At 43.2% G+C, this 23,855-nt stretch overlaps 4 protein-coding genes across 7 annotated transcripts; 3 read left to right on the top strand and 1 right to left on the bottom strand.

The window, feature by feature from the left end:
• Positions 1-1,347: 1,347 nt before the first annotated feature.
• LOC6537573 lies at positions 1,348-5,475 on the top strand. 3 transcript variants are annotated; one of them, XM_015192936.3, is made up of 5 exons: positions 1,348-1,458; positions 3,519-3,873; positions 4,169-4,315; positions 4,465-4,604; positions 4,871-5,475. In XM_015192936.3, exons 2-5 carry the CDS (start codon positions 3,521-3,523, stop codon positions 5,401-5,403), a joined length of 1,173 nt encoding a protein of 390 aa, XP_015048422.1. In that variant the 5' UTR covers positions 1,348-1,458; positions 3,519-3,520; the 3' UTR covers positions 5,404-5,475. The 3 variants fall into 3 exon arrangements, with proteins under 3 accessions (XP_015048422.1, XP_039231571.1, XP_002098119.1); XM_039375637.2 differs by lacking the exon at positions 1,348-1,458 and adding an exon at positions 3,056-3,197; XM_002098083.4 differs by lacking the exon at positions 1,348-1,458 and adding an exon at positions 3,245-3,431.
• A 2,142-nt stretch (positions 5,476-7,617) lies between these two features.
• Positions 7,618-10,201, top strand: LOC6537574. Its single transcript, XM_002098084.3, has 3 exons — positions 7,618-7,932; positions 8,954-9,129; positions 9,585-10,201. Exons 1-3 carry the CDS (start codon positions 7,843-7,845, stop codon positions 10,183-10,185), a joined length of 867 nt encoding a protein of 288 aa, XP_002098120.1. The 5' UTR covers positions 7,618-7,842; the 3' UTR covers positions 10,186-10,201.
• A 317-nt stretch (positions 10,202-10,518) lies between these two features.
• LOC6537575 lies at positions 10,519-14,449 on the bottom strand. Of its 2 annotated transcripts, none has more exons than XM_002098085.4 (4): positions 13,433-14,449; positions 12,474-12,801; positions 11,712-12,019; positions 10,519-10,886 (listed from the first exon to the last, which is right to left on the bottom strand). In XM_002098085.4, exons 1-4 carry the CDS (start codon positions 13,902-13,904, stop codon positions 10,819-10,821), a joined length of 1,176 nt encoding a protein of 391 aa, XP_002098121.1. In that variant the 5' UTR covers positions 13,905-14,449; the 3' UTR covers positions 10,519-10,818. The 2 variants fall into 2 exon arrangements, with proteins under 2 accessions (XP_002098121.1, XP_015048423.1); XM_015192937.3 differs by having other exon boundaries at positions 11,706-12,019; positions 13,433-14,448.
• A 5,648-nt stretch (positions 14,450-20,097) lies between these two features.
• LOC6537576 lies at positions 20,098-21,165 on the top strand. The gene is made up of 2 exons (XM_002098086.3): positions 20,098-20,428; positions 20,767-21,165. Exons 1-2 carry the CDS (start codon positions 20,110-20,112, stop codon positions 21,054-21,056), a joined length of 609 nt encoding a protein of 202 aa, XP_002098122.1. The 5' UTR covers positions 20,098-20,109; the 3' UTR covers positions 21,057-21,165.
• Positions 21,166-23,855: the final 2,690 nt, after the last annotated feature.

Here is a 23,855-nt window from a genome sequence, read left to right on the forward strand (position 1 = left end):
TATAGAAACTTTAATCAAAGGAATATTTTATGGCTCTTGTGAAATTGTTTTCTATTGAGTGACTTAGGAAAAACGTATTATGATTAAATCATGCAGCTTGATATTTATTGTCGCGGTACTCGAAAACTAATAGTGGTAAAATGGCATATTCTTTATTATAAATAGAAACAGATATCACGATTTAGTGGATTTCTCAATCAATTCAAAGTTGACAATTAAGTAACAAATATTTAATAGACCCTTGACTATTGCGTTTCGCCTCGATTGGTATTGCTTCGTACATTTATCTACGGAAAATTGTGCTAGGTTTATTTATTGCACAGACTGGCAGTGAAAGTGGAAGCACATATTGGGTTTAGCCTTCATGTTACCGGAATTCCGGCCCACTTGTTTACATGTAGATACATAGTACATATATGTATGTATATGCGGAATGTCCATTTTATTTACATTTGATGAATTTTCCCACTGGTCGAATCCTCGAAAGTTCTGGACTAGATGATTCAATTACGTCCAGATGGGGTCGGGACATGTCCGGCAAAAGAGGAGCGTCCCCGACCGCAACTTCGCCCCCACCCCCCCTACGGCAGACAAGTGCCCTCGAACTGACGGAAACAATTTCCGCCGGCGGGCTTCTGTTTGCGGCCTCGTTGGCAGATCGTGCCTACTCTGACCGAGGAAAATCGGGAAATCGTGCGAGTGTGGCAGCGGGAAAACCCGCAGCATGCAGCTTGTTGTTTTGATTTTTGTGGCAGCCAGAGGGGGAATTGCCCAGTTGCCCCACAGTTGCCACCGCAGGAAATTGCAGAGAATGCAAAAACCAACTGGATGCATTTGCCTCTGGTTCGCATTTCGCTCTGGCTTTAAACGTGGGCGTTCCCAAAAACCCGTTTGCAGTAAAAGTAATAATCGCATGTGAGGCAAGAGGCCAAGAGTTACATAACCCCGGGCGGCTGTGACGTACGTTTTCCCGGAATGAGTCACTTCAACAGTTTGTTGGCTCTTTAAATCAAACTCAAATTAAAGCCAAGGCCTCGACGTGCGCCACAATAATTTTTTGGGATTTTCTCAAGGCACACGAACGCTCGACTCGCCCAGCCGGACGCGAAAAAGCAAAAGCGCAGGTCGTTGTCTCTCACCCACGGAGGCAAAAGTAAACCCGATCGACTGATCGTATCCACAACCTACCGCAAGTGCGACTGTGTTGAGATCTGCCTCTTAGCCATCATCATCGTTGTCGGCCAAAAGCGACGACAGCGGCTGGCCTATTGTCTCCATGTATTGACTTTGCCAACGACTCCTCCTCTCGCCACTTATCGCATTTCATATAAAATCTTTGCCGGCCAGCAGCCACGGCACAGTCGCTTTTGGCCCACAGAAAGACAGAGTCGCTTAAAAAACGCGTTAAGGATATACCCAATAAAAATCACCCCAGGCGCTCATAGGAAACAGCTAAAGGTAAACAGCGGAAAAAACCGAGCGAAAAAATAAAGTAAAATTGTGTGAAGTGAAGTGAAATGAACTGCGAGAAATTGTGTAATAACCAAATAAAATAGATGTGGGAAATGCCAGCATTGCCAAATTTAACGACCATTGGATTGTGGCAGAAAGGTTTTAAGCGTACTTTAATAAATCGGTTGAAAATATACTATTTTTTTTGTAAAATACACTTCTCTAAACAGAAAAGTCTTTATAACATGCCTTTAGTTATTTGAATATTTTCTATTAATTCCAATTAATATAATTTTCTGCATGACCATAAGAAAAAAGTAATTTAGTTACATATAAGCGGGTAATGAAAAATAGGAAAATGAAAAAAAATGTAAATAATTTGATCATCAACTAATTGTTCACATGTATTCAAAAATTGGTTAGGAGATGCTATTTTCAACAATTCTATACTATTCTTTACTTTACTGTACTATACATTATATACTATTGTTTATATGTATAGTGTTCAAAATCAAATGGGCATATATGTATATTGGTAAAAATATATTTTTTTTCGACAAATATGTACCCACATGGTGGGCGTTTGAAGGGTGTGCATAAACTGTTTAATCTACCGACACGATTAAGCCATCATTTCCATTTATCGCCAATGTAATTTCGAAATGCCGACCATGACCAGTCCACATTTCATTGACCTTCGATGGCGAATGCAAATCGAAAAGCAAAACAAATAGCGAAACAAACACGGCAGGCACAGTGACCAAAATGTGTTAGCTTTTTCGACATCACACTCAAAGACTACTAACTGGGCACAATAAATGATTCACTAATCCATAAATCTTACGCACCCATTCCCAACCTATTACGATCCCTCATAAACATTTGTTTATGCTGAATTTGTTGCGTGCTTTCGGGTGCTCGACTTGCAGTTGCCATAAACTTTTTACTTTCGCGCCATAAATTGTTTTTCGCTGCATAGTCTTTGGCGCTCCACAAACTTTTCTTCTCGTGGACATGTAACTTCTTTAAAACTTGGTGGCCAAGCTAAATTCTTTGTTATTCACACAAGCGTCGGCTGATGAGTCCCAGTTCCAATCTGTGTTTGGGTTCCCAAATGGGAACCTAACGAAAGTAAAAGCAACTGGCCAAAATCGCCCCTCGAGCATAACGAACTTTTCGCGTGCGATTTCAGCTGGCGTCCATCTTAATACAGTGGTCTGAATCTCTTCTTTATGGCGAATTTAAAGCAAAGAAATATAAAATGGCGAATTTAAAGCAAAGAAATATAAAAAAGGCGAATCTAAAGCAAAGAAATATAAAGAAATTGCAATGAATGAGGGATTTTTTTGTATTGCAAATCCATTTTTATTTTTACATAATATCATAATTTAAAAGGACCGAGTATTAGTAAACATTGCGTACACTTTATACCCCATCGTTATTATCCGAACCACGGTCAATAATGCGCATTATGAACGCCTTACTGCACTTCTGCTTGACCAGACTGAGCTGCTGACCTTTTTAAAGCACATTAGGCCCGCTGTTTATGCGCTCTAGCACGGAATTCAATTACGAGCATTTGTCGGCTCATTGCCGGCAAAGGGATAGGCCGGCAAACCGGTTCGCCTGCATTTCACTTTGGGTCCGACTCAAATGTGGGCTTATCTGTGTTTTTGGGTGCAGAAAGCTCCTCGAGAAATTTGAGCAAACTCGAGTTAGCAGTAAACACCGAAGAGCAAAGAGTGGTGAGCCGAGTTAAGTCCAAGTTGGCTTGAAAGCGAGAGTTATTACGTTTGAGTGGCTAATTGCACGGTGAGGCATCGGGACCGCTAAGCCATCGGAAAAGTGTGTCAGTTTTAAGTGGAGAGTCGATCCGTTAAGCCAACAAGACAACAAGCAGTTGCCAAAAAGTTGCTTATACTCGTATACACTTCTTCTTTGTCATCGCGTGACGGAGCCGAAGATGCTGGAATAATCGGGTGATTGGGAGAAAACTTCAGCGACTCAAACGAAACTGGTGCCTGTAGTTTTTTTTTTAAAGCCATTTCACCTTCTCCTGCTTACAGACATGGCAATGAGAGCACTCATCTTTCTGGCCCTCGCCGCTCTGGTGGCCGGCGAAGGTCTCCGCCTTCCGGACCAGCAGTCGTCCAACAACATTCAGCAAGTCTACGCCCCGCAGCCGGCGGTGCAGCAGATTCAGCAGCCCCAGCAGCCACAACAGTTCCCACAGGCACAGCAGCCAGGAGTGGGCGAGGAACGGGGACGCTCCTCCCTGCTTAGCATCTTCGGCCTGGGCAACGACAACGATCCCTTCCTGGCCAGGACGAATAGCAACTGCCTCGGCGGCGACCTCTCCGCGTGCTTCAAGACCCAGGCGCTCAACACCTTCGACGAGATCTTCTTCAAGGACCAGTACAAGTAAGCTCTAGGATTGTACATAACCTGTAGTCAGAAATCTCTATTAGTGGATTTCTTTAGGGAAAAAGAATTTCCTTATGATATTTCATTCATCATTCCCCTTGAAATGAACATTTAGCTTAAATCACATAGAAGATGGCTTCCTTGACATTTTCTATGCACAAAATGTAGTTGCTCGACCAAAATTTCATCTTTGAGGAAAATTGTTTGTTCGGGCGTGCTATTATAGGCATATTTCCTTTTTCTTACAAACCACTCGAAGAGGAATTTAATCAAGAATCCCTTCAACTTTCAGGCTCTCCGACTTTGCCCGCGTTGTGCGACTCCCAGAAACCCAGCAGAGGTCCTTGCTGCAGGAGCCCTTCGAGTACTCCGAGGAGCCACGTGGCGACGACGATGAATGGAATCAGCTGCTGAAATATGGACTCCGAAGGACCGAACGGTAAGCTGTCACAATTAGCCAAATGACTGCGACTCGTGCCGTATGCAAATGAATTTGGGCCGCAAAGTTGGCCCGGCTTTTGAATAAAAAATGAGATTTTTATGAAAATGTAAATGCTCATTCTCGGTCACGTTTCCGCATGCTTGCAGCTTCCTCAAGTCCACGGCTCTGGAGGTCGAGTGGCCAGAGGAACTCACCGAAGCCGGTCGTTATGAGGCCCGCTTCATCGGAAACGACATTGATGGCGAACTGGACCTCATTGATGATGGACAGCGGGCTGGACATTTCTGTAAGTCTCAAAAATATTCTTTATTTTCAGTTGAAGAGATATTTGCATGTGGATAAATGTTCTAAGTAGATGGAATTGCAAATGAGCCAGGAATGATTTTTATATTAAATTCATTATTAATTTCTATTTAAAATGTAAAAATTTGATTGAAGAATGAATCATAATTGAATATTCTTAAATTTGCAATGGAACTTTGAACTAACAAACTAGATCAATTGATAATTAAATTGTCTTAAAATGACCTCAATACCTGAATACTATTGCAGCGCGCAAGAAGCTGAAGAAGATGATCATTCCCCTGCTGTTGGTGCTGAAGATCTTCAAGCTGAAGCTGCTGCTCTTCCTGCCCTTCATCCTTGGAATCGCTGGCCTCAAAAAGATCCTTGGATTAGCCGCTATCATCCTACCCGGTCTGTTCGCCTACTTCAAGCTGTGCCGTCCGCCAGGTGGCGTTGGAGGAGCATTCGGCGGTGGACTGTCGGGCCTGTTTGGCGGCAAGAACACCTTCCCCGAGTACAATCCGCAAGGAGTGGGAGCTGCCACCTACTACCACCACCACGAGCACTTTGAGGGCGGCCACGGAGGCGCTCCGGGACCCTACTACCGCCAGGAGCCGAGCTTTGCCAAGCCCTACACCGACTACTATAGCAAGAGCTACCAGGGTCAGCAGGTCCAGGGTCAGCAGGTTGCCGGCAACTCCGTCAGCTTTGGGGATCCGCAGGAAGCGGCCTACAACGGCTACTACGGACGCAACTCTGGCAAGGACATTGTGGCCGAGCAACAGCCTCAGAAGAGCTAACTTCGAGGACTCCAGCCACCTCCGCGTTGTTATTTATTTGTTGCATTCCTATAAAATAATTTATTAAGCTAATTGTAAATAAAACAAAGTTTGTGAAATGAACCTCAATTTCGCACTGGGAAAGGAAGGAAACCATAGTTGCCTGGAAACAGAGGTCCAGAGCTGTTTTCAATTAACGGCAAAAATTTCACTACAAAACGATTCTCCAAATTCTGCACTTGCTCTGCTTTTACTCGCGCCGTAGTCGATACATATAAAATTCAGCTTTTAATTAAGGCAATGAAAAGCCAAGCCGAGAAGCTGAGAAGCTGAGGAAAAGTGGACTGGTTTTTCTTTTTTTTTTTGGCTTTGCCTGCCTCAGCGAGGGTTGCCATTGAGCTCGGATAAATCGCAATAAATCATCTGCAGCTCGATGTCCCTTTGGTTACAGCTTGCTTCCTTATTATTTTATCTTTTGAAACATTAATCAACTTGGTTCAAAACCATATGTTGCTGGAGTTTATATGGGTCGAAGTATTTTGGAATCTAAGCTATTGTTTAGGGGATTTACAGGATTTTAAAATTGTTTAAAATTTGTAGTTTCATTTCTTATTAAATTGTATTCCCCTTACAACGGCTTGAACCTCCTCCGATTGGCTCGACCCACTCAAAGTCAATGCCAAAGCGAAACAGGTGATACTAGTAGCTGCAACTGGGTAGCCGAGAAGCCTGTGTCTGGCGATGTCAACACTGTCGGAGGAGTCGACTGGCCTGGACCACATTTTCCAAAAGAAAGCGCAGCAGCCGCTTTGCTGGGCTGCCAGGCGGCTTGCTTTAGATTAACAAATTGTTATGACTCTCCAGCCTAATGCCACATAAAAAAAATTCATAAATCAACACCAGCTAATAATTAATTATATGGATATATATAATTGTCATAGTGTCTTAACAATTTAAGAACACAAATTTAGGACGCCTATCTTAAGAGGTAAAAAACAACTTTTAATCAAGAAAGAAAGTCTTTAAAAATTTTTTATTGTGCACTTAATGCCTGAAGTGGCCCGGTGAAGTCTGATTTGGGAGCTGCGATCGGAGGAGGCAACGTTTTATGGACAGATCAACTAGCGGGTTTTTGCGACCACATGAACACACCACTTTCGTGGCCAGGCGTCCCATTTTAGCCACTTTAGCTGACCAGCCGGCTAGCCTACTTCCAGATCTGTGGAAATTCCGTGAAAATTCGAGTGGCTCTGCGGCTGGCCGCCAATTTTTTTGTGTGTGTTCAATAGCTTTGGTCTTGGTGGGGAAATTGATTGAATTTCCTCACTAAATGGCCAACGGACGCACAACCTGTTGGGCCGTCTCTCTGAATCCGTAATAGCTACAAATACGGCTCTTTATCTGTTCCGCCAAAGAAAAGGCCCCAAATTGATTGTGCCAAAGGGCGGTCCCTCGGCGGTGGGAAAAACCATGAGTTTTCACCTCAACCCCGCAGATAATAGCCGCGCGGCTGTAATGAAAGTGTACCATTGTACATGAAAAACGAAGAGCATCTACCGAGTTACATTACAATTCCTATAAACTAAGATTTCGCCATTTCAATAAGATCGTATATGGTCTAATATCTTATAGTTAAGAACAATAAGTTTTAAATATTTCCCAGTAAGAAAACATTACCCATTTCTAACTAGGACTCTCTTTATCCTCCTCGAGTGACGCCACGGACTCAAAGTGGAGCAACTGAAAAGTTTTCAGGTTTGCATGCGTGTCGTCAATGGCACTCGGCTTTTCACTGCTAATTTGCTGCTACTTTTCCGACCCCCTCCCCTTACTCACACCACTCCTCTGCGGCTGATGCTGTGTGGGAAAATTTGGCTCTTTGTTGTTGGGAATTAGGTCTGTTGTTTACTTTCGACTGGCTGTGTTTTTATTGACGACCCACGCTGGCAAAGACAACAAAGGCAGCAAAGAACTTGTCGTCGTAGAAAAACATAAACAAAGACATACCCATGGGTGGCAGTCGTGGGCAAGGCCATAAGAGAAGTCCCAGAAACTGGCCAAACCAGTGGCTCTTGGCCAAGGAGCTAGTTGCAAAATCCAGATATTGTGCCTGCAAACACAAGCGCCGGCGTCGCAGTCGGCGCTGACTGCGACAGAGACCTGTATTGTGTTTGCGGTGCTTTTGGCCGCTTTTCATATAAAATCGAAATCACTGGCGGGAAATTCGCATTAGGTTTTCTATCAAGACGACGATGTCAACAGCAAGAGCGTAGCACTTCTAGTAGAGCGAAGACGCGGGCGACTGTGAGAGTGTGATTGTGTGTGATCAGAGCCAAAGGATAAGGCCAGGATATACCAGAAATACGTGTGCTTTTGTGTGTATCAGTCAGTGCAAGTTTAGCCCAAGAACAATCGCCAAAAACTGAACAATCGCTTTAATAGCCGCAAACAAAACCAACGATGCAAACATTCAAGGTCTGCGCTCTCCTAGCGTTCTGCTTGGTCCTTGTTTCCGCCCGAGGCAGCAAACGACGCGATGGCACCGTTACGGTAAGGAAATGTCCTGGAATGCCGGTAATAATTGTCAGTTTCAAGGATAACAGCAGCATAAGCACACTGGCCCTTCTTTTGGCTGTCCGTATTTATTGCTTTATCCAAAAGTTCATCGCCAGTGTCACCTAAAATACAAGTAGAAAAGGATTGTTGTTTCCCTTCTTAGTGTAAAATGGGTACCGTGACATTTTGTGACCTTTGTGACATTACGACTTTTAGGGTCAGCCTGATAAAAAGATCTTTATGGTGCAGCGTACATAATCTTAGCAACTTATTTAATTAAAAAACAAGAGAGAACGCTATAGTCGAGTTCCCCGACTATCTGATACCCGTTACTCAGCTAGTGGAAGGGAGAAGGAGAGTCTTAAACACAGTTTTTGACGGTTTGTAGGCGTTATAGTGGGCGTGGCAGAAAGTTTTTTGGCAAATCGATAGAAATTTACAAGACTAATACAAAAATGAAAAAATTTCAAAACATTTTTCAAAAGTGTGGGCGTGGCAGTTTTGGGCGGTTTGTGGGCGTTAGAGTGGGCGTGGCAACATGAATCGACAAACTAGCGCTGCGTCTATGTCTCTGGAGTCTGTATGCTTAATCTCAACTTTCTAGCTTTTGTAGTTCCTGAGATCACAGCGTTCATACGGACGGACAGACAGACAGACGGACAGACGGACAGACGGACAGACAGACGGACGGACAGACGGACATGGCCAAATCGACTCGGCTATTGATCCTGATCAAGAATATATATACTTTATATGGTCGGAAACGCTTCCTTCTGCCTGTTACATACTTTTCAACGAATCTAGTATACCCTTTTACTCTACGAGTAACGGGTATAATGAATAAATCTTTAAACCAGAAATTGCATCTATTTTTTATAGATCCATTCTAAAAATGCATATAAACTTTGAAAGCATATGGACATCTTATGGAAATTCTTCCATATTACATATATTTTTATTAGGATTTTTTAAATGTCATAATTCATTAAGAAATGCCACCTATCATTCTTTTAAGATAACGGACAGCGAGCGTAGGAACATTGAGGACTTTCTGTTGGCCAAGCTGAAGCAAAATTGCAGACAAGAAGACGATCGCGCCTGTAAGATGATCAAGATGTCTATTGTAATGAACCATCTGTATCTGAACACCCGTATCGACCTTGGCGACCGAGTGAAGGTCACTGAAAACGGGTGAGCACGGATTAACGGTTTAAGCACTATCATAAAACTTCTAAAATTATAATAAAAAATATTAAATATTTGTGAAAGAATATCTATATGAATTAAATTATCATATAAAAAATTTTAAATACTTGTAAAAGAATAACTAAATAATTATGATGGTATTTAAAATAATACTAATAATAATATAAGAGAAACAAAAGTGTCGAAGATTACGAAGTTGGCCATACAAAATTACCTATTTCTTATAAATTTCGGAGAAACAACTTTAATGTTGAAGAACCGCAGTTCTTTTTACTATTTTTGAACGGCCGCGTTTAAGTGTTAAATATGATTTATTTTGTATTTGTCATGCCAATTTCCCACTAGCTGAGTGCTATAATTGCAAATCTTCCAAGCCTTTGTGTATTTTACTTTAAAAAAAGAATTTGATTGGATCCGTAATCAAATAAGTACCCTTGCAGAAATATCTCAATGGTGCCGGATGATCCAGAGGTGAACCAGCTACTGTCCCGTTCTATGGGGTCCGATGAGGAGACGTTCGCGCTTCTGATGGCCAACAAGTTGTGGAAGTTCATCCGGTCGCGCTCCCTGCGATACAAGTTCTCGGAGAACGCGGACTTTGTGGTCAACAGCGATCCGGAGGGCAGTCTGAATCTGGGCGTGTCCGTGCGCCCCTTGGAGGCGTTGCAGGAGGGGCGAGGTAAGATGAAGAACATGGGACCACTGCTGATGATGATGGCGGCCAAGACGGGAATGGTGGGAGCCCTGTTGCTCAAAGGACTCTTTCTGCTAGCCGGCAAGGCTTTGATTGTCTCGAAGATCGCCTTGCTGCTGGCGGTGATCATCTCGCTGAAGAAGCTGCTGTCTAGCAAGAAAACTATAGTGGAGGTCCCATCCCACCACGACAGCTACAGCTCCGGCTGGTCGAGGGCCTTTGACGGATTCGTGGAGGGCCTGGTGGACGTGCCCGCCGATGTGTTGGCCAAGGAAGTGCAGCACCAGCAGGAGCAGGCCCAAAACATGGCTTACAGTGGCCAACAGCCGGGGAAAGTGGCGCAATAAAGCTTGTTTTAACTAACTTGTTATGTATGTCAATAGATCAGGAATGAACTGAATTGGGTTTTCCTCGAACGTTTTTCCGCTGGCTTTGGGAAACTCCTCTTACTCTCTTCTCTATCTTCCTCTTTATCTCTTGTAAACTTTCTCCACTTTCCCTTAGAATAACTCTGTTCCGCTCTAACTCACAATTGCATCTGAATGCAATCCTCTCGCACACTTTCACATTCCGTTTCCGTTTTCTCAATGATGATCATTCTATCGTTTGTAATTTATTTAAACTTACACTTACACGTAATTTATTTATTTATTAATATGTATTGCATAAATAAAAAGCACACGCAAGCGATTATGATTTCTGAACAACTTTGTGTCCAATTCTTTAATGCTTTTTTTTTTGTAATTTTTGTAGCACTTCGACTGCTAATTACAGAGACATTGAACTAGACTAAATGTGTGCGCCAGGTTTGACTAAATTAAATACGATTCAATAAATAATAACAATACGCCAGCTCGCTAGGCTGCTCTTCCGATGCAACGTGTCCGATATTGGGGTCCTATGGCAGCAGAGCAACCTCCTCCTCCTCCTCCTCCTCCTCCCACGAGTCTTTGGTAGCTGGTAATTGGCTAATCCTCGCCTCAGGAACGGTAGTACGGCATGTGGGGTTGCACGTAGTTGTAGATCAGGGGTCGCCGTGCTGGAGTGGCTGCAGTGGAGTGAGTTATATCGTTAATCAGGCAAGTAATTAGTCCCGGGGCCATTTATTAGCCACGGGGGTCGGGGCATGTGGGGTATGTGATGTTGGGAGGGAAAGGTGGAGAAGGTCAATGTGTGTCTAAGTTCTGTATTAAAGGGTGGACCTCACTCGCCTCCAGCTTGGAGATATGGGAAAATCCACGCCTCTGCTCTAATTGAATTTCTCAGCAATATAAAATATTTCTCCTTAATTCATATAGATACCGCTTGAAATTGTTATCCTACGTTCTGAAGCCCTAAATTCCATTTTTAATCTGTATTAAATGCCTTACAAACAAATCGCAATGCAAATTACTTTGCCTATTTGTTTGCAATCTAAAAAGAGAAACTGTCTTCACTAATTTGTATATAGTGTTTGGTAATTCTTAAGGATATTTCTCCACTCTGTGATGTTAAGATACAATATTATGATGTGATGTGAAGAATGCACTTAAAAAATATTCATAAAAAAAAATAAATAAAAGAAACTACCTAAAAGTATGCAACGCAAATTAAAAGCTGCACAAAAAGCCCACAAAAAGCTAGAGAGCCCACACCTCATGTGAGCGTGCCGGATAACAAATGAAAGTAATAAGTACACTATTCACTCATTGTCCTCATAGTCGTCCTCAATGGCGCCCTCGGCTGCAGCCGCTGCCACCGCCACCGCATTCAGGGAATCTATCTATTTGGCCATGGAGTTGCGAGAAAATGGGAAGGATGTGGGGTGTCTGGGGGGCGCGACCCTTCCCCCGACTATCTGGAATATCAAAAGGCTGGATCAACTTACACTTACTCTTCGCCATCCAGGAGTCCTCACGCTTGATCTTGTGTCCAAGTCCGCCGAGACCGCCCAAGGCGGCCAGCACCTGTGTGTTGTTGCTGCCATCGCTGGACACCTGGGCGGAGTGCAGGTGGCTCTCGGCGCTCAGGTTTTCCAGTCCCGGATGTCCGGGATGTCCTGGCAGCTGGCCGCCTCCGGCCATCGCAAGATGATGCAGCGAGGCCGGGTACATTTCCGGCGATATTTCCGCGCCATGCAGCGGGTAATCCATTCCGTACGGCATCATGTAAGGTGTCTGCTCCGGAAACTGGTACATCATCCTTTAAACAAATAGGAAAGCGATTTTATTTGCGTTTTGTATTCTAAAGAGGGGGGCGTGAACCGCCATATATTAAATTGTGTTAGAAAGAAAGCCGTAATTTTTAAATGTTCACACACAATTTTAACAGCTGGGCCACGCCCACTCTTCCTTAATTTCTATTAGCTTTCTGTCTTGTTTTGGACTTGAACTAATTCGCTGGCAATCTTACGATATCCTTACTATAATAGAGGCAAAAAATGTACACATAAACTAGCATTCGTTCATTTCTCTATATTACGTGTTAATAACCATAAATGCATATTTTAAAATTTTAAGCTTTACTCCCTTCGTTTATGTAAATTTTCTGTTATTTCATATTTTAAAAGGTGCATTAATCAAAATAATAATAGTATTTTCCAGGGACACAGTAAATTTGTCCTATAAATTGTATTTATTATTTTTCTTATACTCACTTTTCGCTGGCATTGTCCATGAGCTTCTTGATCAACACTATTGCGGCTACCACGAAAGCAATTTTGGACAGGATCAGAGCCTTAAGAGTCAGCAGTCCCACCGCCTTTGCTGCCACCATCGTCCACCCAAATGTTGTGGCCGCCAGGTACATGGGTATGAACATCTGGAACTGCTTCTTGTCCTGGTGCTGGTGACGCCTCCGTCCGCCCAGAAGTCCTCCTCCGCCGCCATTGTCACCACCTCCCAGCAGACCTCCTCCCCCGCCGCCGTTTCCTCCCAGACCACCACCGCCGCCCAGTAGTCCTCCTCCATTGCCCTGCAGGCGGCCTGTAGTGGAATTTTGAGAAACAAGACACGTTTTAGGTTTAATGCCTTTAATGGCACTCGTACGTATACGTAATAGTGCGGCACAGGATTTCATTCACCCGCCCCTTTCTTGTCAAGGGATGCGACATGATTGATGCGCTGCTGCCATGTATATCGAATGTCATATTAAATAGGGGTAAGTAATGGCAGTTTGGTTGCCAAAGTCATTGATATGCATTGGCTGTTGGAGTAGCTTTGCAAGTTTCCAGAATCTGTACACTCATAACACATGGGTTATATGAGGTTTTCGAAAGTGGTTCTGGGTAGCACAGAATTACACTACCATCAAATCCTGTAGATGACAGTGCCAAGTGGGTTGATCAGAAGTAAAATTATGGGTCCATAAATATACAGGTTTTAGTTGAACAATTTTAAAAGAGTTTAAAATTTTAAAAGAGTTTAAAATTGTATATATTACTTATTAAAAAATAACTCTTTCTTTTATTTATAGCTTCGCAGTGTAGGCTATTTTGAGGTAGTTTTTAGAGCCATTGATAGGCTGGTAACTCTCAAATGCTTGTCACATGCCAATCAGGAGCAGCTGGTTAAGCCTGATGCCATTCCTTGATTGGAACCCCTTTGTGGTGATTACCTGTGCTGCTGGAGGCCTTTTTCAGCAGTGCCACCTCGATATAATCGCTATCGTCCTCGGCTCTCTGAACACTAAAGACCATGGGCCCCACGGGCACCCTGATGGCGTTTCCCGTGACAAAGTCCATAAAGCTGGAGAGACCGCGCCCAGTGCCCCACTTGTTCTTTCGAGAAGCATCAAGTTCGGGCAACTTGACTAGGTCGAACAATCCCAGCTTGAGGGTTTCACCACGACGGTAGGAGGCCATGAGACTATTGGTCACCCCGTACAGGCAACTCGCATTGTTTGCGCACTTCCAGCTCAGCTTGTCCAACAGATCCGTGTTCTCCACACTGGCCGCAGGACTCGCCGCAGGCTTGGCCTCGGGATCCACTTCCAGTGAATTGGCACCACTGCGCTTGTGAATCGCCGCCAGGCTCATGTTCAGACCCAAAGCCAGTAGAAGGCAGCTGGCAACTAGATGGCTGGGCATTTTTGGGCTTTTTCAGGTTTTTTTTTTTTTGTTCGATAGAACGCACAACACAACACACGACACAGTGGAAAAAGGACGAAAGCACGGCGTATCCTTCACATGGATGCAATCGGTCGCGATTCGATGGCAGCTGATGCAGCGCCTTGTGGAGACTAATTACCAGCCGTTGCATGCAACTCAGTTTTATTGAAGCAGCTGCGGCAACAGCACAGTGGCAGCAACATTAGCAGTAGCATCCAACCAAGCTGCGTGCAGCACCAATGCCTGTACCACTGCACCACCTCCTCCTTGGCATCCACATCTACAACCACCACCACCACCACCTTCACCACCACAGTTTTGATTTCAAGTCAACCAGCTGAGTGACGGCCATCACAAAACCAGAGCTGTGGGGCATCCATTGCGCACAGTGGCTTCAGCCACACATTTCTTTCTTAGAAAAATTTCTATCCCAACGCAAAATCTCTCGATATGTAAAGCTGTCAGCTTTCAGCTCATATGCATAGAAAAACTATGAAGCTGCAACTAAATATGTATATTTAAATGCTACAATCTGCAATTTTTGTTAAATTTAGTTAAAAATATTCGGATGCCATATCTTTGAAGTTTATCAGCTATTTACTAACTACGACGATACTTATTTTAAGCTGGATACTCAGAGTAATATAACACTAACTTAAATCAGCGGCAGTTATTTAGTTAAAAATTCAATATCAACGAGATTAACAATACCGGATTAATATATTATTACAGTTAACTCACACTCAATTCAATATTACTATATTTTGTTGAACTAACATTTTTCTGCTGGTTCAGCAAAATACATTCCAGTGTAGATTCAAACGCAGTGGTCTGCAGTTTTTTAAGCTGCAATCCCTAAAGGTTCAAAGGGTGATATAATTAGCTGCAATTTGATTAACCACATGGCATTACGCCGGATCCCTGACCTTGGCCATGAAGGTGGGCGACTGCGGCTCACATGACTCTCGGCCAGGAGCGAGAATCGTGGCCATGGCAGTGACAATGGCTGAAAGTCACTGAATTCTGCGGCGTGCGTGGCATGTGGCTGCTGTACTAATGCAGCTAATTTACTGCTCATTAATTTGCCCGCAATTTGCTGAAAACAATTTTCGCAGGCAAAAGTAAAAGCAAAGTGCAGCTCGAGTCGAGTATGAGTACAATTAAACAGCAAGTCGGCGGGAGGTGGGTGGTTGGTGGTTGGTGGTTGGAAAAGTGGGAGGCTGGTGGTGGTGCTGGTGGTGGTGGGGCTTATGCTTGTGATGTGGCCACGCCTCGCCGCCTGTACACAATAAATAAATAAATAATAAAAGAAAAGTGAAACGAACTATTAGCTCTCGTTTTTATAAATCGCCGGCTCAGTTACATTCTGCTGAGCAGGCGAAATCCGGTGAGGTAGCGGGGTAAAATCAACCAATAAGCACTTTTCGTCGGTTAATGATGAGCGGACTAATAAATATTCACTTTTCCAGCCTGCCAGGTGAGCACGCAGGTGGGCTTGGTAATTGTGGCCAACTTCGAGGCAGTGGCAATCAGACCTCGACCGTTCTTTGGCTCTGGCATCGTTTTATCGGCCATCGCGGCTATATCTCCTATCTGGATTTATCTGTACGGAGATCCACTGTGAGTGTAATGACTGTAATCTGGATGTCCGCGCCATTCGCAACTTGACACCACAAGCCATCGTTCGATGCCTTAAAAGCGCAAGTAATGCGAGGCGGTTGGCCAAGAAAGCAACCGCAGTAGCTCCAATCCAACATGGCCCAAACCCGCAACAATGGATGGCCAAGGCCAACAGCCAACAGCCAACAGCCAACTGGACATCGATAGAAAGCTGTGACGCAGTCCGAAAGCGGTAATCCGATACGACACCTAGCCGCTCCAGTTTGCGGGTGCCTCCAAAGTTTAATGATCCTTGACTGCAAACGGATCCGCTGGGTGGAGTCCGCTCCGCAGGCCAGCGGCTTCTTCGCCCAAAGTGGCTCTGATTTCAATGCTTCCAATGCACTTAGCTGAAACCAAAAGTGACCACCTCCTATTTAATTATATTTACCTGACGAAGGCTTTTTACTTTCATCTAGTCATACATTTCAATCGCGTTTAAACAGTACCAAATCCCAGAGACCACAGCTGCAAATCAAATCACGAACTTGGGCAAGTTCAGATCTAAAGTTTTGTAGCCAAAAAAAAATATTATTCGCTGAGACCCAATTGCTCGGACGCTTGTCTGCACCCGAAAACTTTTTCAGCAGTAATCAAAAATATACTTGGAAAAGACACTACTCTTTCCCTTATTTTGCTGTTTATTTATTAAAAACAAAAATATGACCTTTTGAACATAAACTTCGATAGAACTTAAGTGCTTTAGAACTTTTTGCTTTTACCAAAACAATAAACTTCATGGTAAGTATTTTTTTACTGATCCTTTTCCTTTTGAGTGTTGGCCGCTAACAACAAACCCAACTAATACACTTAATAACCGAACCAAATCTGCTCAAATATATGGCAATGGATTTATAGTGCAGCACTTTCGTTATTTTAAATGCTTGACTTCTAACAAACATAAACAGCATACTTAGGTAACTTATTGAAGCTTACTGAAGCAATTCTATCCATTTCAAGCCATTGAGAGTTTTAAAATTAGAGTGCAAGCTTTAAGGACCCCGAGAGCATCTTCAGATCTCGTTGCAACGAAAAATATATGTGAAGCAAAATTGGTTGAGTATCACACGGCCTTTGCTATTGTGCACTTGTTATGCTTTTTAAGCGCTCTGCTCAAAATTGCAGTCCTTAAAGGACCTTTCCCTGCCGACGAAGGACGAGTGTGAATTAGAGCTGCAAAACACCCAGCTAAACGCATGGCTGTCTGCGAATCGTTTGCCTCGTTGATACTACATAATCATCCCGAAAATCCAGAAAAGTGGGTCTGGCAATCCACTTGTCTGAGGCTCTTGTCGCACCATGACCACCGGATTTGCCAGGGCTGACAGCCAAATTGACTCTTTGGCAGTCAATCAAAGCGAAATGGTCACGAGTCATGCGAGAAATGCAAGTGGCCTGGAAACAAGCGCAATTAGAGGCATTCGCAAAGGAGTTTGAATTTTCGTATTTGCCGGTCAATATTGATAATAATAATAATATTGTTTATTTTGTCCAATTACGTGGCCATACATCCCGATTTCGAGACTGTGGCTGGCCACGTTGATGTTGATTTTCTGCGGCTTTGCTGTGTTGCTGCTTTATTTTCACCGACACGAATTTCGCTTGCATTTTAATCGCACGGCACCTTGTTTGTTTTCTTTGGCTGTTTCTCTGCCATTTCTAATCGATTGCCTGACTGGGCTCGTATCGCTACGTTTAATTTATTTTAATCTAATTGTTTTATAATTAAAACATACTTCTGTTTGATTTCACCTGTGCGTGTCGCAAGCAACAAACTTGCGGCTTGGCTTTTTCCGACTCAACTTGTTGTTTCAGTTGCCGTGCCTACTAGGCGCCTTAATTAGTTGCCACTGATTTGCAGCCCCGCCCACATTCTGCAGCCCATATGCCACAGGATGTTGACGTGCAATTCGTGGTAATTGCGATGCACTAAAAAAGTGATTTGTGGTCCCTGGGCTTGATTTTTCAACATGTGACGTATACTTTGGGGCTGGCAAAAGAGTACAAGGCATGTGGGGCAGAGTTTTAGGAGAGAGGCTTTAATAGTTCCTGAGATCTCCACGTTCATACAGACAGACGGACGGACAAACAGACGGACGGACAGACGAACGGACAGGTGGACATGGCCAGATCGACTTGGCTATAAATCCTGATCAAGAAAATAATACTTTCAACGAACCTTGTATACCCTTTTACTCTACAAGTAACATTTCATTTTGTATAAAATGAAAAATATAATGCTTACCTTTTGAACAATAAAACTATAATTATAAAATCAATATAATTCTGTACTGAATCGCGCTTAGCCCTTTATTAAAACATCAAAATAAGATTAATAAAAAATATTTTTTTACACTTTGTGTAGTTTACTCGGGGTTTTAAAACCATAAATATTGTTTAGCAATGAAAATGTTTTCTAAAATGTATATTTGTTTTATTTCAGGATAAATTGTCGATTGTTATTGGTAAGTTAACAATACTAACTGGCCACAAAGTGCGAAGTTTGTAAGGCCCTTTCAATAATTTTTTCTTCAGTGTTTAATTCCTTCTGCGTTTTGCTAGTCAATTTGGTCACCTGCTATTTTAGTTCCTTTTTATTAGTCAATTTTTTTTGTACAAACTTCTGTAAATCCCTTATGCCAACAGCAGCAAATCGATCCCAACTACTGGACACTGGGACCCACACCTGCTTACTCCCCCAACAGTTTGGAGCCACAATTGCGACGTCATTCAATCAACTCGATTTCATATACCGCAATGCACATTGCACACTGCACATTGAATTGTTGTCTCAATTGAATGTGCTGCAAATGAGATTGCTTTAATGATGATGGAGATCATAATGATGATGCACAACAATCAATTATAACAAGTTGCAACAAAAACTCGTATTCAGATACAGATACATATACAGATACAGTTGCAGATACAGCATCACATTGAAGTTGGGACAAACAACGGATACAAAGACCTCGAATGAATATGAACCGAATCGAAAATCGGAGATGATGACGGAGCTACGGAGCTGCCGATATGCTGCCAGGGGGAGATACTTTCCTTTTATTGTCGGCACCGACACAAGGCAAACGTAACGAGTTCAGATCAATTTTTGGTTGACTGGCTGCCAGTTCGGCTCAATAGCGTACGACTTGTTTTGTTGATGCGGCTGCGCTGATGTTTTTAATTTTTAGCATCGTTTGGGTCTCAAAATTTCCAGAGAATATGTAAGTGTGGCGTGAAGTGTGCGTGTGTTTGTGCCGGCCAACAATATGATAAATATAAAAATTAATACATTGAGAGTGAAAGTTATTGCTTTTGGAGCGCAGTCCATCATCATGATGATGATGACCACGATGATGGCCGGTTTAATCATCACCGGCAGTTGGGAGAGATATGGCGATAATGAAGATCAAAGCGGGATTTTTATACTGCCAAGGTGATTTCTTTGGCCTGCCCCTTGGACCCAGTCACGTTAACTTGATTAATAAGTTTTGGGTGTTACAAAATACTTCAAAACTGACCAACTGCTTATGAAATCCCCGGAAGATGTTTTTCCGAGACTTTGCCTTATTGATTTACGCCACCCAGTTTTATGTCAACGCATTTTCAAAACTATGGGCGTGGCAGTTTTGGGATGCTTGTGGGCGTTTGACGAAAGGATCTTTAACAAATCTAGTATATCCCTTTAATCTATATGTAACGGGTATAAAAATGCATGTTAAAACGAAAACAAACCTTAAATATTAAGCTTTTACATAAGACGTCGATTTAAATATAGAATTGTTAGCCATAAGAACAATGAAATATCATTGTGCTGCTTGCCTAGTTTCGATATGAGTCAAAATGCTGCTTCTAGTCTGAATTACTTTCGATTACTAAGACCTCGTGCTCCACACCTTACCCCTTTTCACGGTCTGGCGACCCATTTTATGGACACTACATACGCTGGCCGAAGCAAATTGGCACTAAACGTCTACATCGCTCATCTTTCGGGCGGGGTAACTTTCGCTTTTTCGGCTGACGACACGCTCGCTAGTTGGTTAATGGAGTTGTTTGGGCCGCCGAGAATCATGTGAAGTGGAGTAGGAACCAAGGAACCAGGTGTGGGCTAGCATCAAACCCGCAGCACTTTAACCACTTCTAATCTGTATAATTTGGCCAAAGCCGCCGTCGAGTTGAGTGAACCAGAGGGCAAGTTGTTGGTGGAACGGGCGGCAGCCAAGCGCATCCCACGGCTGTCCGACCAACTGACCGTTGAAAATTGGAAAAATTGCAACGGCCAGTGAAGAAGAAAATTGCACAGCCGAAGCAAAAAAAGCAGAGAAACGCGAACTGAAGCACATTTCTTTCTTTCCAGAAGCAGCATTGTTTTAATTTACAATTGTGACAATTCGGCCGTGGATGCTTGACTGATTCCCGCCTCCTCCGTTTTCCCCCTGGGAAAGTGCGCCTGGGAAATGGGAGCTATAAAAAATGACCATGCAATTGTCAAGGCTTTTAGTTGAACTTCAAGCGTTTTGGCAACATGTTCCGCACTTTTCCGCTGCTCTGTCTGCTCTTCCTTACGAGTGTCCGTTCGGATAACTGTGATCAGGACGCGGGTGCCACGTTATATTGTCGCGGTGAACGTGCTCTGCGAAATGTCCTGCGGAATTTCAATCGCAGCGATAAGCCCCTTGTGGTGGTCAGAGGATTGGAGATAGTTCCGCTGCAGAACAATTCAATTGCTTTTGAGCAGCAGGATCCAGAGCAGAGTCTTCTAGACAGCCTATCCTTCTATCTGCGCACCCACGAGATCAATGTAAAGCTGGCCGATCTCCTGGAGGATGAGGCTCAAGTTTCAGGTGAGTGTGTTTACCAGGCAATATCATAAATAAATGAGGAACAGCCCAGTTTCCAGTTATCTTACTAAATTTCTTTTTTAGATTTCCTATTTTGACTTTGTCGAAAAATCTTAGTTTTTAATGGTTTTCTCGTGGTTTTTGAATCGTAGAGCTACAAATGCATTTGCAATTACCTCTCTAAGTTTAGTTTAGTTCTCTCCAACGTTTGGTGGCATATGTATGCCATCGATCCCAAATATTTGCATATTGCATCCTACGCTGTAAAATCCTAAGCCAAGAAAAACTCCTGAACGAGCACAGTACACACAGAGTTATAAATACATTTTTAATTGTTTCAGAGGCCCGCAAAAAGGACAAAGGCCAGGGAATGCTGTTGGCAATGGCTCTGATGTTTGGCAAGATGATGGCCGTGATGGGATTGGGCGGCATCGCGGCTTTGGCCATGAAGGCACTGGGCGTGTCCTTGGTGGCTCTGATGATGGCCGGGATGCTGGGTCTTAAGACAGCCGCCCAGCACGGCGGAGAGTCCAGTCACAGCATTTCGTATGTGACCGGCGAGGGACATCACCACAAGCGGAGGCGCCGCTCGTCCGGCCAACAACCCTTGGCCTACAGAGGCTGGGACTGAGGCACTGAGGAACTGAGGAACTGAGGGGCCCATCATTGTGCTATCGTGCATTTTGTTAGTTCTCATGTAGCACTTAAATAATTTAATAATTTATTCATCATGCAACAGATCCAAGTTGTTTTTATCCCAACTGCAATTGAATCGAGTGCAGCGGCGGCACTCGAGACGTTGCTGCCACATTGGACTGCCTGTTGTTGTTGCTGTAGCTGGCATGAATACTGCTCTTTGGTTTATGAAATCGGTGAAAGTTTATTTGAGACGAGCTCGCATTGTGTATCCATCAGCATCCGCAGCAGCAGATGGCAACCTACACATGGCCATAACGATTGTGTTTGTGGCTATACCCTGAAGTAAAGTCGCTTTGATCGCGCTTCTATTCTAAAAAACGGTATTCAAGGTTTATTTTGGATTTCAGAAAATTATTTTAAAAAAATATATAAGGGCCTGCATTCAAGTTAGGCTTAAAAATTTGTAAATTTGTATTCAAAATGAATTAATTCATATCTATCCGTTCAACTAAATCTTTGACTTATGTCCACAAATGATAAATGATTTAAAGTCAAGGATAAAATTTTAAATTTCGGATATGTGTATACTCGTACTTAAAAACTATACAAATTTCCGAAAATTAGTTTTTTGATAACCTTATAAAAAAAAGTAGAAATTATGTTTTTTTTTTAATCACAGTAAGAGTATCCCAAGCTCCATTTCACCTATGTACAATATCGGATTTCCTCTTTCTTGTGTCGTCATTTGTCAGCCCGCTTTCGTGCAGTGTTATCGATGAAACTCCCAGATACCGGATATCGGAGTTAAGATACTCTTCATCGGTTCTCTGCTGATCCGCGCTTCAGATAGCCGCTGAACTCTTGTTTTCCGTGGAATTTGGTACACAACCACTGGCTAACTGGAGTCGGCCAGGCCAGCGCAGAGATTGAATTTGCATAATGCGTGGCCAACTTTCACTGGATTTTGGCAGCGCCAACGGTTCTTTCCGACCACCAAAAGAGCCGTGGGCCAGAGTAGCAACAAATTACAGTATGACAGACCCATAGCAGACCCGAAAAAAAAGGGGGAAAAACGAGATGTGCGTTCTGTTACACAATACCATTAAAGCCGCAGCACTTGAACGACCAAAACCCGTTAAGTGGCCGGCAGGGATACCGGAGATACCGGGGATACGGGGGATATGGCCACCACTACCAACTGGCTCTTGGCCGAGAGCAACTTGCTCTACCTTTACCTTTACCCCCGTTCCACGGTCTTTTGTGACCGAACCTTGTACCGTCGCCTAATTGCTCCGTCTACTGGTGCTACTTCTTTGTTGGATCGCGCGCTTCTGCTAACTTTCCCTTTTCAACGGCATTTTACGAGCGCGTCTGCTGGCGTAATTTAATTATAAAATAAGTTCATAAAGGCAAATTTGTTGTTTTACAATCCATATATGTATGTATGTGTATATGATCTACTGATTTATATAAGAGTGCAGTTGCTCTGGAATTGATTTTCTAAATGGCTCGCTTTGATTTTTACCCGTTTACCGGTTGACCATAAAGGCAGCGGGTTTTATGGGTTTATGAGCACGACGATGATGATGATTGTGATCAGATGAGATGGCTGCCAAGACGTGTATGAATGCTGGAGCTCCAGCCAACCAGTCCACAAGTCCACAAGTCCGCAGTTCCCGTGCATAAATGAAAGTTCATAAAGAAATTAGCTGATTAATCGTCGTTCGATGAGCTTGGAACTCGGAGCTTGGAAAATGACCAGGCCGAGCCCAACGCCGCTGGATGGGATGGGATGGGATCGGATGGAATGGGATGGAATGGGATGGGATGACTGACTGAAAGTGTCACGAAGCCCACATTTCAGTGGCTGCCTCGAAAATTTCACTTTTCAATGATGCTGCTTCGCCCGTTGCCGTTGTCCGTTCAGATGTAAATTAATATTTAACCCAAATACCGCGAATTCTTTATTTGAAATGCTCGCCGTATCGGTTACTGCTGTCGCCCAGCGGAGTCTGTATACATAATCCCCTTTTCGGCATTATTATGCAAATTTCGCATTAATTCAAATGGCTGAAAAAGGGAAAATGTATTCTATTAACTTGACATTTTTATGGCTTTCCCGTCTTCTGGACTGTTTTATTTCTGGGTGTGTGCTTCTTGGTGTTGTGGCCAACTTTACTTTTACTTATTAAAATATGCATGCAATTAATGTTCACTAACTGGGATTTAGTTAATAGAAGGTCCCCCTAGAGCTTTTCGGCCTGTGAAACGTAAATTACATCATCGATTTTCACTTTCCTTGATTCCTTGGCATATTTGTTGTAGCCCGATATATATTTATATATGTACGTAGTTATGGTATGTATATATTTATCTGTTGCCATGGCTGCTGTGCTGTGTGCAAATGGCTCACTTCTGACCACGACTTTCACCGAAACATTTTTGTTATTTATTCATTAAATTTTTGCCTGCTATGCTTCTGTTGTTGTCCATTCTGGTTTTTTAGCCGTTCAATAAAACCTGTACCTCGCATACCTACATATCGCACACGAAATTCTTTTTGGATGACCACGGCTGAAAGATACAAAATAAATACAAAATTAAATGTAAAGTCAACAAGAGTTTTTAGCTCGCCAGGGCAAACACACCCACAAAATGGCAATTGATTGAAAAAGTACGATTCGGGCAAAACAAAAAATAAATGTCGGCACACAATGTGAAATTGTGCTACCAATTGCTCGAAACATTTTTGGTTTTCTGCCGATCCGGTGCGGTCCATTAGCTTATCTGT

This window comes from Drosophila yakuba, chromosome 3R, assembly GCF_016746365.2.
Source record: "Drosophila yakuba strain Tai18E2 chromosome 3R, Prin_Dyak_Tai18E2_2.1, whole genome shotgun sequence".
NCBI classification, from domain to species: domain Eukaryota; kingdom Metazoa; phylum Arthropoda; class Insecta; order Diptera; family Drosophilidae; genus Drosophila; species Drosophila yakuba.